Source organism: Cebus imitator, unplaced genomic scaffold, assembly GCF_001604975.1.
Source record: "Cebus imitator isolate Cc_AM_T3 unplaced genomic scaffold, Cebus_imitator-1.0 Scaffold18, whole genome shotgun sequence".
In the NCBI taxonomy this organism is placed as follows: domain Eukaryota; kingdom Metazoa; phylum Chordata; class Mammalia; order Primates; family Cebidae; genus Cebus; species Cebus imitator.
Genome location: NW_016107333.1, coordinates 6,345,401 through 6,365,110, shown reverse-complemented (window position 1 = coordinate 6,365,110; position 19,710 = coordinate 6,345,401). Strand labels below are relative to the sequence as shown.

At 49.4% G+C, this 19,710-nt stretch overlaps 1 protein-coding gene and 1 non-coding gene across 2 annotated transcripts; both read right to left on the bottom strand.

Annotated features, from left to right (window-relative positions):
- Positions 1–3,089: 3,089 nt before the first annotated feature.
- LOC119469299 lies at positions 3,090–3,224 on the bottom strand. Its single transcript, XR_005198102.1, has one exon. It is a non-coding gene; the product is annotated as a small nucleolar RNA SNORA49 (small nucleolar RNA).
- Positions 3,225–6,813: 3,589 nt separating this feature from the next.
- GDF5 (growth differentiation factor 5) lies at positions 6,814–13,334 on the bottom strand. The gene is made up of 2 exons (XM_017513484.1): positions 10,993–13,334; positions 6,814–8,250 (listed from the first exon to the last, which is right to left on the bottom strand). The coding sequence occupies exons 1-2, from the start codon at positions 11,621–11,623 to the stop codon at positions 7,376–7,378; spliced, it is 1,506 nt and encodes a 501-aa protein (XP_017368973.1). The 5' UTR covers positions 11,624–13,334; the 3' UTR covers positions 6,814–7,375.
- Positions 13,335–19,710: the final 6,376 nt, after the last annotated feature.

The following is a 19,710-nucleotide window of genomic DNA, read 5'->3' as shown; positions in this document are numbered from 1 at the left end:
TTGAGATAGAGTCTCACTCTGCTGCCTGGGCTAGAGTGCAATGGTGCAATCTGTGCTCACTGTAACCTCTGTTTCCCAGGCTCATGCCTTGGCCGGGCATGGTGGCTCACGCCTGTAATTCCAGCACTTTGGGAGACCAAGTCAGGCGCTTCACGAGGCCAGGAGCTCGAGACCATCCTGGCTAACGTGGTGAAACCCCGTCTCTAATAAAAATACAAAAGATTAGCCGGGCATGGTGGTACATGCCTGTAGTCCCAGCTACTTGGAAGGCTGAGGCAGGAGAATTGCTTGAATCCAGTAGGTATAGGTTGCAGTGAGCCGAGATCACACCGCAGCACTCCAGCCTGGGTGACAGAGCAGGACTCCGTCTAAAAAAGAAACAAAAACCCAGGCTCATGCCCCAGACTCCTGAGTAGCTAGGATTACAGGCATGAGACACCACACCCAGCACATTTTTGTATTCTTCGTAGACACAGGGTTTTGCCATGTTAGCCAGGCGGTTTCAAACTCCTGGGCTCAAGTGACCCCTCCGCCTCAACCTCCCAAAGTGCTGGATGCTTGAGCTTAGGAGTTGAGCTTAGGAGTTCAAGACCATACTGGGCAACATGGCAAGACCCTGTCTCTACAAAAAAATTTAAAAATAAGATAAATTGTTGGCTATGATGGCACACAACTGTGGTCCCAGCTACTCGGGCAGCTGAGGTGGGAGGATTGCTTGAGCCCAGGATGCAGAGGTTACAGTGAACCAAGATCGCGCCATTGCTCTCCGGCCTGAGCCACAGAGGGAGACCCTAACTCAAAAAAATTAAAAATAAAAATATGGCTAGGCTTACACCTGCAATCCCAGCACTTTGGGAGACTGAGGCAGGCAGATCACCTGAGGTCAGGAGTTCAAGACTAGCCTGCCCAACATGGTAAAACCCTGTCTTTACTAGAAATGCAAAAAAAATTAGCCAGGTGTGGTGACAGGCACCTGTAACCCCAACTACTTGGAAAGCTGAGGCAGGAGAATAGCTTGAACCTAGGAGGCAGAAGTTGCAGGGAGCTGAGACAGCACCATTGCACTCCAGCCTGGGCAACGAGAATGAAACTTCATCTCAAAAAAATAAAATAAAATAAAAATAAAAAGTAAGAAATAACGGAAATTATTTGTTTGCATGCCTGTCTGTATAACTAGACTGTAAACTCCTTGTGACGACAGGTATTGTTCATTCATTCAACAAATACAATGGAGTCACACTATGTACCCATTTGACTCACTTGACTTCTTTTTTTTTTTTTTTTTGTGAGACAGTCTCACTCTGTCTCCAGGCTGGAGTGCAATGACATGATCTCCACTCACTGCAACCTCCGCCTCCTGGGTTCAAGGCAGGATCAAGCGATTCTTCTGCGTCAGTCTCACGAGTAGCTGGTACTACAGGCGTGCGCCACCATGCCCAGATAATTTTTGTATTTTTAGTAAGGTTTCATCTTGTTGGCCAGGATGGTCTTGATCTCTTGACCTTGTGATCTGCCCACCTCGACCTCCCGAAGTACTGGGATTACAGGCGTGTGCCACAGCACCCGGCCGACTTACTTGTCTTCTTAGAGAAAACATAAAAAAAGTAGAAGTACAAATACTCTATGATTCCGCGTATGTAAGGCACCTGGAGTAGTCACATTCATAGAGACAGAAAGTAGAAAGATGGCTGCCAGGGCCTGGGAGGAAAGGGAAATGGGGACTTACTTGCTCAATGGGTATAGAGGGTCAGTTTTGCAAGACAAAAAAGTTCTAGAGATCTGTTGCACAGCAATGTGAATATAGTTAACAGTATAAAGTATGCACTTCAAAATGATTAAGATGGTAAATTTTGTTATGTGTTTTTTACCACAATCTTTTTAAAAAGAAAAGAAAAAGAAGAACCAGCTAGCGGTGCCTGAGATGAGAGCATGAATCTGTGCTGTTTCCATTGGCTGGTCTTGGTTTTCTCCTTCACAGAGTATGCATTTCATTGGTCTGAATGTGATTCTATTGTTTAAAGATAAATGTTTCTGGCCTGGCACAGTGGCTCATGCCTGTAATCCCAGCACTTTGGGGGCTGAGGTGGGAAGATCACCTGAGGTCAGGAGTTAGAGACCAGCCTGGTCAACATGGTGAAACCTCATCTCTACTAAAAACACAAAAATTAGCTGGTCATGGTGGCGGGCACCTAATCTCAGCTACTCAGGAGGCTGAAGCAGGAGAATCACTTAAACCTGGGAGGCGGAGATTGCAGTGAGCCAAGATCTCACCACTGCATGCCAGCCTGGGCAACAAGAGCAAAACTCCATCTCAAAAAACAAAAAAAAGTTAAATGTTTCTTACAACATAGCCCCTACCTGCAACCAACTGCTTATATGAGCCTTAATCAAAGAAACTATTTTCCTATTGGAGGGAAAAATGGTCATACTAAACTTGTTAAGAGAAGAGAGAGTTAAAGAATCCTCAGGGATCTTTTTGTTTTAATTCTAAGATGAAACAAAACACCTGAGTTAGTATTCTTGGAAAATGTCGGGAAAGCTTTGACACGTTTCGACATTTATCAATTAGAAATTACTGCGGCCGGGCGCGGTGGCTCAAGCCTGTAATCCCAGCACTTTGGGAGGCCGAGGCGGGTGGATCACGAAGTCAAGAGATCGAGACCATCCTGGTCAACGTGGTGAAACCCCGTCTCTACTAAAAATACAAAAAATTAGCTGGGCATGGTGGCACGTGCCTGTAGTCCCAGCTACTCAGGAGGCTGAGGCAGGAGAATTGCCTGAACCCAGGAGGCGGAGGTTGCGGTGAGCCGAGATTGCGCCATTGCACTCCAGCCTGGGTAACAAGAGCGAAACTCCGTCTCAAAAAAGAAAAAAAAAAAAGAAATTACTGCATAGCAAAACTGCTTGGTTTGTATTCCATGCAACATGAGGCTCATGTTAAAACAACATCAAGGTCCCAGCATTGTACTCCAGTTCTTCCACGCAGCCGCCATCATCTTACGCACACCCACCACCAACACCTTCATAACTGCTTAAATAACACAGCCATGAGTGACAAGAAGGAAGAAATTTGATTCCACCTTGCATTTACTGTCAGCTTAACTTGTAGGCCCCAAAAGAAAACAGCTTCTTACTGGGGAGGGATATGTGCTTCTCATCTATTGTCAGGCAATGCCAGGGCACTTTATAGGCAACAAAAAGCCCCTGGAGTAAGGCTGAGGATGTTTAGGGATCATTTTTACTATATGAGTACTACCATATAGTAAAATATATTATGTATCCAAAATATATTATATATATTATGGAGTTCCTGGTACCAGGTTTTACTACTGTTTTCCTTCCGAACCAACTCTCAAGTGATATGTCTGACTTTTGAGGCCCTGGCTATTGGGTTTTCTCTGTTCTCCAACCTCTCAGAAGGCAGGTGGACAGCCTCAAGTGCACACCTAAGGGACTTGGCAGCTCCCAGCTGAAGCCATCCTTCATAGAGTCAGTGGAACCAATCATCAACATGATTTGAAGGATGGGAAGATATGTCCTCTGCACTTCACAAACTCATGTTATTCATTTCCTCCTATAGTCCTAATGCTGAACATGTCTTCCTTGAACCCTGCTATGGCTTGAGTATTTTAAGCATGTCCTCCAAAAGTTCATGTGTTGGAAACTTAATCCCCAATACCATAGCATTGGGAGGTGGGCCCCAATAAGAGCGTGATTAGGTCATGAGGGCAGAGCCACTGTGAATGGATTAATGTTGCTATCACAGAAGCAGGTTAGTTAACAAAATAAATAAAAATAAAAAAAATTAAAAAAAATTAAAAAAAAATAGAAGAAGCAGGTTAGTTAATATGAGAGTGGGTTGTTATAAAGCAAATCCAGTCCCTGATGCCTCTCTCTATCTCACATGTTCGCTTCCACCTTCTGCCATTTGCCCATGGGATAAAGCAGCACAAGGCCCTCACCAGATGCCAGCACCACACTCTTCAACTAATTTTTCGTAATTTTAGTAGAGATGGGGTTTCACCATGTTAGCCAGGATGGTCTTGATCTCCTGACCTCATAATCCACCCGCTTCAGCCTCCCAAAGTGCTGGGATTACAGGCGTGAGCCACCACACCCAGACTTCTTTTTTTTTTTTTAACAAATAAGGAAACCAAGGTTTATGGAATTAAGTTACTTACCCAAGGCCTCTAACTCTAAGTGACAGAACTGAAATTTGAAGCTGTACAGCCTTTTGAGTCCTTCAGAACTGAGAGACCGTGGTTGGGAGAGTGTTTGTGAACTCTCAAGTATGATAGATGCTTTATACCCTTTGGGGCAAGAATGAACAGAACCTGTTTGCAGCTTGTTATGGTTGTGGCTGGAGGTGGGTGGCTGGGGGAGAGTGTTTTCCAAGGAGGCAGTTGAATAGATCCAGTGGTTAGCATGGATGCCCTGATCACATCCCCAGAATCTGAGTGGGAAAAGACAGGAGGGTTCACAGTCCGAAAGAGAGCCCTGGGGCAGGTTGAGGTGGTAAAGGAAACTCCTAGGGTGTGGATTCAAACAGTCCATTGGAAGCCCAGGCCTTCAGCAAGAGGAGCACTGTGGCTCAGATGACCCGAACCTCTCTGACAGGGCTAAGGCAGAGAGAAGCTCCAGTTCAGTCAGAACTTTCTTTCTTTTTTTTTTTTTTTTTTTTTTTTTTTGAGATGGGGGTCTCACTTTGTCACCCAGGTTGGAATGCAATGGCACGATCTCAGCTTACTGCAACCTCCGCCTCCCGGGTTCAAGTGATTCTCCTGCCTCAGTCCCCCGAATAGCTGGGATTACAGGTGCACCCTGCCACGCCTGGCTTATTTTTTGTATTTTTAGTAGAGATGGGGTTTCACCATGTTCCCCAGGCTGGACTCGAACTCCTGAGCTCAGGCAATCCACCCACCTTGGCCTCCCAAAGTGTTAGGATTACAGGCATGAGCCACCGTGCCCAGCCTCACTCAGAACTTTCCAAGAAATCAGGGACACGCATCCCAGGAGATAAGTCCCTGTGGGAGCCAGGCCCACCTGTGACCCCTTCATCTTGTCTCTCTGTCCTTGGGTTTCTGGCCCCCCGGCTTCTCCACTGCTTTCCCTGGATCCCCAGCTCCCTCCTTGGCTTCCCCAGCACCTCCCTTCCAGGCCATTCTCCCCTCACACAAATCAGTGTTCTGTCTGCCATGGCGGCTCCTTTGTTTACCTCCAGAGCTGCCAGGCCCACCACTAGCCAAACACAGCAAAGCCCAGCCAGCGAGGGGAGGCTCCAGGCTCAGTCTGGTCCCTTGGAGACAGGTAATGGCCTCCAGGCCAGGGAGGCAGCTCAAAGGTAGGCTCCCCCCTCACTGTGCTCTTGGTTCAAGTCCTGACAACCCAAGCTTCAGGCCTAGAGGGAAAGCGCACAAGGTCTGCCCATGGCTGGGCAGGAGTCCTTCTTGTTGAAACAGCTTTGGCGAGGAGCCCCAGGAATCAAAGACCCAGCTGGAGAGAGGTGGGGGGAAATGCTGAGGCCCTCTGGGTGGGAAGTGGAGGCTTAGCCTGCTCCTGGTTCTCCCTGTGTCTCTTCAGCCAGGTAGAACTGGAGCCCTCAGCCCAAGGCACCCAGGTGCCTGTTTCCCCACCAGAGGGCTGTGTTCCTCTCCCAAAACTCTGCATCCTGTGCCTCCCCTACCATTCCAGCTGAGAAAAGGAAGTGGGCATTTACTCTAGGCCAAGCCCCAAGCAGGAAACATTGTAAGGATGTGCCTGGCCTTGGTCTGTCTGAGGTTAGTGGGAGCTTATTTATCTGATGTATAATTATGTATTTATATAACATGTAACATAAAGGCAGGGGTTCCAATTCTGTTTTGGAAGCTGGGGGCTGATGGGCAAGCAGTGAGGAGTAGTGAGGGTGCCAAGCTGGAGGGCAACAGGGCCACAGGCAAGGTCATCTGAGGAACAGTGGTTGGTGGTGAGAGGAGATGCCCCAACAGGGAGGAGGAGAGCCCTGGCAGCCCAGATTCCCTGGGGGGGGGGGGGGGGGGGAGAGAAAGAAAGAGAGAGAGAGAGGGAAGGACTCTTTATTTATTTATTTATTTGAGATGGAGTCTTGCTCTGTCGCCCAGGCTGGAGTGCAGTGGCACTATCTCAGCACACTGCAAACTCTGCCTCCCAGGTTCAGGCGATTCTCCTACCTCAGCCTCCCGGGTAGCTGGGACTACAGGTGCCCACCACCACCACGTCCAGCTAATTCTCGTATTTTTAGCAGAGATGGGTTTCACCATATTGGCCAGGCTGGTCTCAAACTCCTGACCTCGTGATCTGCCCACCTCAGACTCCCAAAGTGCTGAGATTACAGGCATGAGCCACCAAGCCAGGCAGAGAACTCTTTCAATGGTGCCCAGGTAATTCTGTGAGTATGGGGGTGGCAGGGGCAGGCAGATATTGGTGAATGAAGTAGGAATGATTTTAGAAGAAACGAAATCCCCAATTTCGTTTGTTTTTAGGGATCCATTTTGAAAACAACTAACTTGACTAAGGAATGCCAAGAAGAAAATCTAATTCTGTTGCCAGGTCCCAATGGAGCAAACAGAGCTCGAGACCCAGGGGCCTTTGGAAGGAACAGGAATGGGGTTAGAGGTGAGCCCTGGCCCTGCTAAGCCATACTCTCTGTCCCATTCTGCTTCAGTTTCCAGAAGCAGGAGTGGGGATGGGGCTCTGGAAACTGAGTTTATATGTGAAGCAACCCAACTCCCCCCTCCGGATCAGTAATTATTCATGGGGTCACTGGGTCCCCTGGAGTAAACAAGAAATTTGCCACAGTTTTAGGCACAGTTTTGCTTTGTATCTCATCAATATACATTTTAATCTAACAGTCTAACAGCCTCACACTCCTCAACCCTGTCCAAGCCCTCTCCCCTTCTCTCCCACCCTTGCCCAATCAGCTTCTCATCTGTTGCAGGGACAGGAAGTCACCAGGCACAAAGGTGATTTGAGGAGGCAGTGGCACCTGTGGCTCTCCTGAGAGGTGCTTAGGAGAGGCCAGAGGCCTAGGAGACCCAGGTGAGGAGAAGTGGTGGGCTGAGTCTCATCGGAAAACACTGTCTCCTGGGACTCAGTCCCATTCAGAGTCTGTCTCCCTGGACCTGGGCCTGCCACTGGTCACATCAGCAGACAGGCAGCAATCCTCAGCCAGGGGAACTTGTGGATAAAAGGAGGCCTTTAGCCCAAGTCACACTCACAGAGCCAGCAAGCCTGTTGGAATCCCCTTTCACGCAAGCAGTGGAGATGCTCCTGCCACAGCTTCCTGACCCCTCTGTGATTCCAGGAGTGCAGGAAGGGGCTCTCCGGATGTGCCACCTGGGAAGACAGAGGGCCAGTGCTGCTACCTGCAGCCACATGATTCCACGACCATGTCCTCATACTGCTTATACACCACGTTGTTGGCAGAGTCAATGAAGAGGATGCTGATGGGACTGAGCCGCGTGGGCACACAGCAGGTGGGTGGTGTGGACTCAGGGTCCATGGAGTTCATCAGAGTCTGGATGACTGCATGGTTCGTGGGCTCCAGGTGGGAGCGCAGAGGGAACTCGCACAGCCCCTCGCAGTGGAAGGCCTCGTACTCAAGGGGTGCGATGATCCAGTCGTCCCAGCCCATGTCCTTGAAGTTGACATGAAGGGCCTTCCGACTGCAGCGAGCCTTGAGGTTCTTGCTGGGTCGCTTGCCCTGGCGAGTGGCCAGTGGGGCCCGCCGTTTTCGCCGCTGGCTGAACAGGTACTCGTACACAGTCTTATCATCCTGGCCGGAGCGGGCCTTAATCTCATTAAAGAACAGGTCACGTTTCTTGGTGCGGCCAAAAACCAGGAACAGGGCCTTCTCGTGGACCTGCCGGGCGGCACGATCGAAGCCCAGGCCACGGAGGTCCACGGCCCGGCCCCGTTCCCAGGCCTCCAGCTCCAGGCACAGCTGGGCCGAGTTCTTAAAGTTCCGGAAGAGCTTCCAGATGTCGAACACCTCCCAGCCAGATCCGTCCAGACCTGGCACGGAGCGCACATCCAGCAAGGCTGCCGGCTGCCGGCCGCTGGGGCAGCTGGACAGCTTCAGCTGGGCAGCCCGCCCGCCTCCGGGGGCCGCTGGCTTGGTGGTGTCCGAGGGCTTCCTCCGCAAGATCCGCAGCTCGGCCCCCAGCAGCCCATCCTTCTCCAGGGCACTAATGTCAAACACGTACCTCTGCTTCCTGACCACGGGACTTCGGTCATCTAGAGAGAACACCCAGAAGTCATTCCCTACGATCTCACCAAGGGAGCCAGCCAGTCACCTCGAGGCTGCGGGGGAAGGCCCCAGCTCTCTCTCCCTCCAGAGAGCTTTCTCTCACCTCTGCCCTATTCTGACAGAAGCCAAGAACCAAACCACTGAGAGCCTTTTTCAAAATGAGGGCACTTCCTACACAGTCAATCAAGTAGGGGTGTTCATCTGCAGATGTGGGTGGGTATGATTGGAGTGATTCTGGTGTTTGTGCCATGATCTATGTGTATCAGAGATTTACCAGCCTTGTAACTGCCTTCTACCTCTCTCTCTCCCAGCCACAAGCTAACGTGATATCTCATTTCACATTGGTGGAGTGGGCATTAAAATCACTCCCGTTGACTGGGTACAGTGGCTCACATCTGTAATGCCAGCACTTTGGGAGACTGAGGTGGGTGGACTGCTTGAGCTCAGGAGTTCGAAACCAGCCTGCAAAACATGGTGACACCATGTATCTACAAAAAATACAAAAATTGGCTGAGCATGGTGGCGTGCACATATAGTCCCAGCTACTCAGGAGGCTGAGGTGGGAGGATTGCCTGAGTCCAGGGAGGTTGAGGCTGCAGTGGGCTGTGAACATGCTACTGCACTCCAGCCTGGGCAACAGAGCGAGACCCTGGCTCAAAAAAAAATTACACATTTTTCCAAAGGAGAATCCCAAGGTTCAGAAAAGTTAGATGACTTGCTCAAGGTCACCCAGCTAGGAAAAAACAGAGTTGGAACTCTAGCCTAGAGCTTTTTTTCTTTTTGAGATGGAGTCTTGCTCTGTCACTCAGGCTGAAGTGCAATGGCGCAATCTCGGCTCACTGCAACCTCTGGTTCAAGTGAGTCTCCTGTTTCAGCCACCCAAGTAGCTGGGATTACAGGCACCTGCCATGATGATGGTCTATGCTTTGTATTTTTAACAGAGGCGGCGTTTCACCATGTTGGCCAGGCTGGTCTTGAACTCCTGATCTCAGATGATCTGCCCACCTCGGCCTCCCAAAGTGTTAGGATTACAGGCATAAGCCACCACCTAGAGTTTTTTTATACCCAATTCTCAGCTGTTTCCACCATCCCTTAAAGGAGACCTTAGTGTCGTTTTACAGATGAGGCACAGAGATAGGGAGTGACTTATCTAAGGTCACACAGCAAGTTAATGATAAAGCTGGTCCACACAGACATACAGCCCAGTTTTCCTGGCTTCCCAGTGTAAGGATTTTGTTGCCTATGTGTTTTACCCTCCTGAGTGTGTGAGTGTGACAGTTTGTATGTCTGTGTGAGATTGGGTTCATGTATGAGTATAAAAAGTATACATGATTGGGCTTGTGTGACTATTTGAAGGGCACATAGATGTATAATGTGTATGATCGATCTTGTGTGTGTATGTAAGAAGGTGTGTGTGCACATGCGTACGTGTGTGATTCAGTATGCATGTACTTGTGTGATTCAGCGCATGAGTATAAACATAAGGCTGTGTGTGTGTGTGTGAGAAGCTCAGTAGTATCTCTGAATCAGCATGCTGTCCTTCCTAAATACCAATTTGGCATTGGGGAACTTTCATATAGTACTCTAGAAGGTGACTAATTAGGCCTTTAAACTCCCCATCTCCCCCACTCCACGCTCCCTTAGTGCTGGGGGACACAAGGACTTATTTTATGAGCCCCCAAGGGGTCACAGCTTTCCCTGGCTGGGCAGGCAGCCAGGCCACCTCCCCCACCTCAGCCAGACCTGCTGCCTCTGTGCCTCCCCCGCCCCCTGGCAGCCCCCTCCAGGCCAGCTCTAATGAGGAGCCTCTCCCACCCTCTGACCCCGCCCCCACGCTGCCAGCCTAGGACTCGGGAACCAAAGCAAATGAGATGCAGGCATCTTAAGTGACCAACAGCCCACCTCCCTCTTCACACTAGAAAGAAACTGAGGCCCTGAGAGGGGGAGGGACTTGCTTTGATACCACAGCAAATGGAGAGGAAAACCTGCAACAGTAACACTAAGTGGGCGGAGAGAGACAGAGAGGAGCAGGTATTCTCCCAGGTTAATGAGGAGAACAAGGCATGTTCAGGACAGGAACTGAAGTTTTTGTGTTGGAAGGGCTCTCAGAAACCACCCTGTCCAACCCCATGTAGGTGTACAGATGGGAAAACGGAGACCCCAAGTGAGAAGGGGCTTTCCCAAGGTCACACTGTGAGGCAGACCCTATGCTACTCCCTCCCCATGTATCCGAACGTCATTCCATGACCCCAAGATGCCCCGTTTACTGTGTGCACCTATCTCGCCTCCTTTATCCCCTTGCCTGAGGGAAAAGTTGCAGAACCATGGGGAGCTCAAGACTCATTTATTTCTCTGCCATCTGAGACCACCTACAAACCCTTGGAGCCTGGAAAGTTGGGCCAGCCCAGCAGGTACAGATGCATAGCTGGGTAATCAAGTCTTGGAATCTGGTCTCCAACTCTGCCACCAACTGGCAGGTCTTGTCTCCTCTCCGGCTTTAGTGCCCACTCTGCACCTTGCAGGCATAGGACCTGGTGATTCCTAGGTGCCTTCCAGTGCTGATGTGCAGGCAGCCTGGAATCCGCTATGTGTCAGTGTCCCCAGACACCCACCCTGGGCCAGATGCACACAGTGTCTCCCACCAGGGCTGTGCCAGGGCTCTGAAAGCCCCTCCATTCATGCAGATGCCCCTCCCTCTGAGCCGTGCCCCTGCCACCCCGCCCCCTCACCTTGCCCTTTGTCAATAAAGCTGGTGATGGTGTTGGCCAGGCCAGCCTCCAACTTCACGCTGCTGTTGGCTCCCTTTCTGTCAGCATCGGACAGCGTCCTGTACAGCGAGAGCATGTACTCGTGGGGTGTGACGGGGGGCGGGCGGAACGGCTCCTTAGGCTCTCGAGGGGGCCCAGGCTCCCTGGCCTTCTTCAGCAGGAAGGAGCTGGGGACAGATCCTGCCTTTGGGGGTGGCTTGCCCCCGGGAAGCTGTCCTTTTGGGGTCACAGTCCGTGCTGTAGCCTGCCTTGTTTGGGGAGGGTGTCCTGGCTTGGGTTCAGGGCCACCCAGTCTTGGGGGCAGCTTTTTGGGTTCATCCTTCTTGGGCTGTGTCAGGCCTCCTGTCTGCCCGGTGCCTCCCTTTGCCCTGGCATTGGCATTGGTGGACCCCCCACCATAGCCGTGACCCCCTGGCCTGAAGACATTCCGGGCCAGAGGGGGCCTCTCCTTGGCCTCTGCTTTGGCCAATCCGGGCTTGGCCCCCTGGGGTCTCTGGCCCAAGTCAGGGGCACCCAACACCGTGCAGATGAATTCCAGGTCCAGCCAAGCCAGGTACCAAAGCAAGAAAGTGAGGAGTTTGGGGAGTCTCATCCTCTGGCCAGCCGCTGAATGACACCAAAGAGAACAGCGGCAGCAGCGAAGGTGCCTCTGGTTTGGCAGGAAAAACCATGAAAGGAGTGGGCTTTCAAAAGCAGCGGCAGCAGCAGTAACAGCAGAAGGAAAGGCTTTCTCCTCAGTCTGAGACTCTTGAAGTCTGCCGGGCGTGTGTCTGTATCCAGTCCCATAGTGGAAATGCTCTCTATCCAGACGCGCACCGTCTCCAGTCAGCAGCTGAAAATAACTCGTTCTTGAAAGGAGAAAGCCGACCGCCCCCTTTCTCCTGCACAACTGACTGAGGGCTTGAAGGAGGCTTGTATAAGGCTGAGGGATTTTTCCAAGAAGGAAGAATGGCGTAATACTGCCTGTGTGCTCCAGTTTTTTTTCCCCCTAGTTTTGAATCCTTTCCAGTGAAAATACTTCACACACACACACACACACACACACACACACACACACACAGGCCTGCAGGTGCTCAGAAAAATCTTTTACAAACCTGAGCTCAGGAATTGGAAACGGAATTCCAACCCAAACCAATTTAATTACTCTCTGATGTCATGCTGTCTAAACTCATTTAAGTGCGATATATTTATGTGAAAAAAATCACCGCTGCCCTTTCGAGGCTATGGCTCACGGGGGCTCTTGGCACAGAGCCCCACAGTGGGACTCTAGGCTTAGGGGGCCTCCCCCTCCACGGAGCAGACTCAGGGGTCTTCACCTCCACCTCGTGGAGCAGCCCACCCCACCTTCCCAAGGAGAGATGCTGAAGAATGAGCTCAAAGATCTTAAGCCCCAGAAGCATGGGGAATGTGGGTTTGTAGTTAAGTCCTTAGAGGGTTTTTAAAGCAGTTTCAACTCCTGCGTCTAGTCTGGGACTTGGGGTGTGTGTGTGTGTGTGTGTGTGTGTGTGTGTTTATGTGTGTCTGTGGGTGTGTGTGCCTGTTTGTATTAGTAGTGGGGACAGCACAGATGGCAGCATTTACCCAGTTTCTTTTATTTTAATAAACTTGTGGTGACCCAGAGACTGAAAAATATCAGTGCCAGCTACACCCCCTCCCTACTCCCAATGCCATTGACTGAGTGCATATTCTTCAGGCTTGGGAGCACTGCCACCCTTAAGCCACTCCTTGGATGGTGGCAGGTCCAGGGTGCACCCCACCGCCACCCCAGCAAAGACGTCCTCAAGAGTTTTCTTAGAATAGACTGGCTGAGTCTGGGGCAACAGCGACCCCTACAGGAAGCTGGAAAAGCGATCTCCCACACGAGGCTTTTTCGGTAGCTGTGGAAGGTCTGAATTCCGCCTAAACTCATGGGTTTCTTTAAGTGCCTCATGGAAGTATGGAAGCTCCCTTGCTCTTAGGAACCTGTGCTGTAGAGCCCCTGAGCAACTTACCACAGTGGGGAAAGCTGTTTGCTTCACCTGAAATATCCTCCTCTCTCTCTCCCACAACTGGAGGAAGCACTCCACATCCTGAGAAGTTTAGCTGAAAATTCACCTCCTTTGGGAAACCTTTCCTGATCCCCAGACAAAGCCAATTACTCCCTCTGCACATTTCATTACAATAACACTTGTCATGCTGTGAGAAGGATGGCGGGGAGAAGCAATAGTTAGGTAGGCTTCCTTCTTTTTTTTCTTTTTTGAAATGGAGTCTTGCTCCGTCTCCCAGGCTGGAGTACACTGGTGCGATCTTGTTTCAGTGTAACCTCCGCCTCCTGGGTTCAAATGACCCTCCTGCCTCAGCCTCCTGAGTAGCTGGGACTACAGGCACGTGCCACCATGCCCAGCTAATTTTTTGTATTTTTAGTAGAGACGGGGTTTCACCATGTTGACCAGGATGGTCTCGATCTCTTGACCTCTGGTGATCCACCCGCCTCGGCCTCCCAAAGTGCTGGGATTACAGGCTTGAGCCACCGTGCCCGGCGAGACAGAGTTTCACTCTTGTTGCCTAGGCTAGAGTGCAATGGCACGATCTCAGCTCACTGCAACCTCTGCCTCCCAGGTTCAAGGGATTCTCCTGTCTCAGCCTCCCCAGTAGCTGGGATTACAGGAGTGCCCTACCACACCCCGCTAATTTTGTATTTTTAGTAGACATGGGGTTTCACCATGTTGTTGGTCAGGCTGGTCTCAAATCCCTGACCTCAGGTGATCTGCCCGCCTCGACCTCCTGAAGTGCTGGCATTACAGATGTGCACCACTGTGCCCAGCCAATAAATAATATTGATAAAATAAAAAATTTAAAAACATAGACTTATTCCCACTGCACCAGTCCTCTCTGGCATCCCTCCCACCACTCCCTCCTCATTGCCACCATCACTGCCCTGTCCTCCTCACTGCTTGTCCTGCTATATGATTCTCCCCTGTAACTGGCTTCTAGGCCTCCAGGCTCTCTCTTGTTCTACTCTCCCTTTACTAAAAGCTACCCATCAAACAAGTGCTAACCCACGTGCCACCTCCTCCATGAAGCCTTCTTGCATCCCCCAGAAAATGCATACCCACCTGAGCTGCCATGACTCATTTTCTGTGCTCCTTTTACATTTTTTGGCAGCTGAAAGTTTATTCAGTCTCTGCCTCTGCCCGCTACGCCAACACAGTTCATTTCTTCCACTCTGTATTTTTTCATATTTTAAAATCATAACTTCATTCCTTATAACTATAATAATTTCTTTACATACCTGTCTCTCCCATTAGATTATAACTAAACTGTACCATATTTATCTTTCAATTATACCCAGTGCTTGGCATAGGGCCCAGCACACAGCAGATCTCAGTATGTGTTGTATGAATAAATGAATCTCTAACTAGCCTTTATTTACAAAAATCATCATTTCTACCTTGAGTTGTGGTTATTTGTCGACATAACCTGCCTTCTCCATTAGACTATGAGTTCTTTAAAGAGAAGGATTGTCTTATCACTTCTTTTTTTTGAGACAGAGTTTGACTCTGTTGCCCAGGCTGGAGTGCAGTGGTGTGATCTTGGCTCACTGCAACCTCCGTCTCCTGGGTTCAAGCAATTCTCCTGCCTCGGCCTCCTGAGTAGCTGGGATTACAGGCACATGCCACCACACCTGGCTAATTTTTGTATTTTTAGTAGTAAAAAGGGGTTTCACCATGTTGGTCAGGGTGGTCTCGAACTCCTGACCTCATGATCCTCCCACCTCGGCCTCCCAAAGTGCTGGGATTACAGGCATGAGTCACTGCGCCCTGCCTATCTTACCACTTCTTAAGCATTTTGTAAGCTCAGAGAGTGAATAAATGAATGAATTGAATAACCATGACGTCTCTATACGTGGCCTGGTAAAGAGCAAGGATTCTAGAGACAAACAGACCTGGTTTTGCATCTTGGTTCTCCTATTTATATATTGTGTGATCTTGGGAAGCCTCTAAACCTCTCTGAAACTCTAAACAGGGATAATGATAGTGCTTACCTCACAGGACTCTTGCTGGAGAGTAGATGAAGTAAATTGCATAAAGTGATCAACTATTAATGGCAACTATTAATAACAGCTTTTTTTTTTTTTTTTGGCAGAGTCTTGCTCTGTCCCCCAGGCTGGAGTGCAGTGGTGCCACCTGGACTCACTGTGATCTCTACCTCCCAGTTTCAAGCAATTCTCCTGCCTCAGCCTCCCGAATAGCTGGGACTGCAGGCACGTGCCACCACTAGCATGCCCGGCTGGTTTTTTGTACTTTTAGTAAAGACAGGATTTCACTGTGTTAGCCAGGATGGTCTCGATCTCCTGACCTTGTGATTCACCTGCTTCAGCCTCCCAAAGTGCTGGGATTACAGGAATGAGCCACTGCCCCCAGCCAATAATAGCTATTTTTTTAAGCACTTATTCCAGTCAACTAGACTCTGGCTTTTGTACTGCATTGCATTTATGTGTCATTTATCTTGACAATAATGCTAGGAAGGTACTGGTTTTCATTGTTGGTTTTTGAGACAGAGTCTCACCTGCTGCCCAGGTTGGAGTGCAATGGCATGATCATAGAGCTCAGATGATCCTCCCACCTCACCCTCCCAAGTAGCTGAAACTATATGTGCACATCGCCATGCCCAGCTAATTTTTGTATTTTTTTGTAGAGACAGGGTCTCGCTGTGCTTCCCAGGCTGATCTCAAATTTCTGGACTCAAGTGATCTGCCCGCCTTGGCTTCCCAAAGTGCTGGGATTGCAGGTGTGACTCACCACACCTGGCCGAAAGTAACCTTTTTTACTTTTTAAGTTGAGATGGGGTCTCACTCTGTCACCCAGGCTGGAGTGCAGTGGTGAGATCTCAGCTCACTGGAACCTCCGCCTACCAGGTTCAAGAGGTTCTCCTCTGTTCACCATCCTGGCTATGAAACTCTGTCTCTACTAAAAATACAAAAAATTAGCTGAGCATGGTGGCACCCACCTGTAGTCCCAGCTACTCAGGAGCCTGAAGCAAGAGATCACTTGAACCCAGGAGGTGGAGGTTGTAGTGAGCCGAGATCGCGCCACTACACTCCAGCCTCCCGAGTAGCTGGGATTACAGGTGCACCACCACGTCTGGCTAATTTTTGTATTTTTAGTAGAGATGAGGTTTTGCCATGTTGGCTAGGCTGGTCCTAAACTCCTGACCTCAGGTGATCCACCCACCTCACCCTCCCCTAGTGCTGGAATTACAGGCATGAGCCACTGTGCTCAGCCCACAGGTAACTCTTGATACCCACCTGTTTTTTGTGACAGAGTCTTGCTCTGTCACCCAGAATAGAGTGAAGAATGCAGTGACTCGATCTCAACTCATTACAACCTCCACCTCCTGGGTTTAAGTGATTCTCCTGCCTCAGTCTTCCGAGTATCTGGGACTACAGATGCACACCAAGATGCCCGGCTGATTTTTTGTATTTTTGTAGAGACAGGGTTTCACCATATTGGCCAGGCTGGTCTTGAACTCCTGACCTCAAGTGATCTGCCCACCTTGGCCTCCCAAAGTGCTAGGATTACAGGCATTAGCCACCATGGCTGGCCCAATACCCTCATTTTAAAGATAAATAAATTGAAGTTCAGAGATGTTAAATTATTTTTTAAATCTAATTTTTGGCTTCAACCGATTTTATACCAGAGAAGCCTCATCTGGCCCCTAGAAACATTAGAAGTAATAGGGCACTGGGAGAAGTCACAGTATTCCTTTCAGTCAATGTCTCACCCAGTGGGCTGGGACTTTGGGAACATGGAGGAGTTTTGGGGCCAGAGCTATTGTTTGAGGACCAGGGAACTCCCAGAAATGGGGTGGGGGCAGGGAAAGGGGACTCTAAGCTTGGTTAGAAGCCCCTTCCAGAGAGGAGCCCAGGGTTCCTGCCTGGCTCTCACTATAAAGGTGACTAATCACTTTGGTTCCCTCTGGTAATTGCAACCAGATGCTGCTGCTGGCAGTGCTTCAGTCCCGACATGTTTAATTACTGGGACACAGTGTCCCTGGGTCCCCTGTGTCCCCCAACCTCCCCCTCTCCTGTCAGCAATATTAATATCAAACTTGAGGGAGACGATGGGAGCCTTGGGAAGCCACTGTCATGGATGCAATCTCTGCTGTCCCTTCTACCATGTAGAGCCTGGCTTTTATGATTCCCCATCCATTATCTCATTGCTATTCCACAAAACATCCTTATAAAGTCAGTAGGCCAGATTATTATTTTATTGGTATTTTATTATTACTATTATTATTTTGGAGATAGAGTCTAGTTCTGTCACCCAGGCTGGAGTGCAGTGGCGTGATCTCGGCTCACTGCAACCTCCATCTCCCAGGTTCCAGCAATTCTCCTGCCTCAGCCTCCCAAGTAGCTGGGATTACAGGCACACATCACCACGCCTGGCTAATTTTTGTATTTTTAGTAGAGATGGGGTTTCACCATGCTGTCCAGGCTGGTCTTGAACTGCTGACTTCAAGTGATCTGCCTGCCTTGGCCTCCCAAAGTGCTGGGATTATAGGTGTCAGCCACTGTGCCCAGCAGGCCAGATTATTATTATCCCTTTTTTATTATGTCCTCAGATGAGCAGTGAACTGAGTAATAATAATAATCCTTTTTTTCAAGCACTTGTCAATTTTCAAAATGGCTTCCCATTCATGTTGCTATTCAAACCTCCTGAGATCACTCTAACAGTCAGTCCTGCACAGCGCAGCGGCTGACAGCACAGGCACAGGGACCAGACAACGCAGAGTCCCAGCTCTGCCATTTACTAGTTGGGTGGTGCTGGGTATTCATTTCTTTATTCACTTAATTATTCAGCAAATACTTATTGGGTACCTACCATGGGATGGGCCCCGGGTCAGAGTTCTGGGTATCTAGCCGTGGACAAGACAAACAAAGTGGTTTGTCTGAAATTCCTCTCATGTGTTTGTTTGTCTCTTCTCACATTCTGGTGGAAGAGACAGACAAACACATAATTTCAGAGAATGCCGAGTGCTGTGAAGAAAAATTAAGCAAGGTCAAAGAGGCATTCTATTTTAGAAAGGAATGCCCTTTGAGGAGGTGATGTTTGGGCAGAGGCCCAGATATAGTGAGGGAATGAGCCACACTAAAGTCTGGAGAACAAGCATCCAGGTGGAGGGAACAGCAATTGCAAAGGCCCTGAGGCAGGAATGCACTCGGCACACCTGAGGAAAAGAGGAGCTGTTGCAGCTGAAGCAGAGTGAGTGAAGGGGGCAGTGGTAGGAGGTGAGGTCAGATCATGCCAGAACCACATCATGTACGGCCTTGTAAGCCCTGGGAAGGGAGCTGGATTTTTTTTCTCTTTTTTTGAGATGAAGTCTCCCTCTGTTGCCCAGGCTGAAGTGCAGTGTCATGATCTCAGCTTACTGCAACCTCCGCCTCCTGGGTTCAAGCGGTTCTCCTGTCTCAGCCTCCTGAGTAGCTGGGATTATAGGCATACACCACCATGCCCGGCTACCTTTTGTATTTTTAGTAGAGACAGTGTTTCACTATATTGGTCAGGTTGATCTCAAACTCCTGACCTCAGGTGATCCACTCACCTCGCCTCCCAAAGTGCTGGGATTATAGATGTGAGCCACCATGCCTGGCCTGGATTTTACTTTTGGTGCACTGAGAAACCCAATGGGATGTTTTAAGCAGGAGAGTAATGACATAATGATTGAGAGCTAAGCCACTCACCGTCAAATCCTGGCTCCCCGAATATATCAGCTATATAATCTCCAGCAAATAATTTAATCTCTCTCTGCCTCAGTTTCCTCATGTATAAAATGGGAATAATGGGAATAATGATAATATACCTGGCTGAGAATACCTGTAAAAATATACCTGGCTCACACCTGTAATCTCAGCGCTTTGAGAGGTTGCGTTGGGAGGATTGCTTGAGCCCAGGAGTTCGAGACTAGCCTGGGCACATAGCAAGACATGTCTCTCTAAAAATAAACAAGTAGACCGGGCGCAGTGGCTCACATCTGTAATCCCAGCACTTTGGGAGGCTGAGGCTGGTAGATCACTTGAGGTCAGGAGTTTGAGACCAGCCTGGCCGACATGGTGAAAGCCCATCTCTACTACAAATACAAAAAAATTAGCTGGGCGTGGTGATGGGCACCTGTAATCACAGATACTCAAGAGGCTGAGGCAGGAGAATTGCTTGAACTCAGGAGGCGGAGGTTGCAGTGAGCTGAGATCACGCCATTGACCTCTAGCCTGGGAAACAAGAGCGAGACTCCATCTCAAAAAATTAAAAAATAAATAAATAAACATATAACATACCTACCTTATGGGTGGTTGTGAGCAAAGTTCTTCAAACAGTGTCTCATGTAGAGTCAGTACTACATAACTGTTAGCTATTATTTAAATTTTTAAAAAATCACTTCTCTGAACCTGTTTCTTCACCTCTAAAACTAGAGCAAAAACACCTGCATCAGAGTTGGAGACCAGCTTGGCCAACATGGTGAAACTCCGTCTCTACTAAAAATACAAAAAAATTAGCTGGGTGTGGTGGTGGGCACCTGTAATCCCAGCTACTCAGGAGGCTGAAGAAGGAGAATCACTTGAAGCCAGGAGGCAGAGGTTGCAGTGAGCTGAGATCCTGCCACTGCACTCCAGCCTGGGCGACAAGAGAGAAACTCCATCTC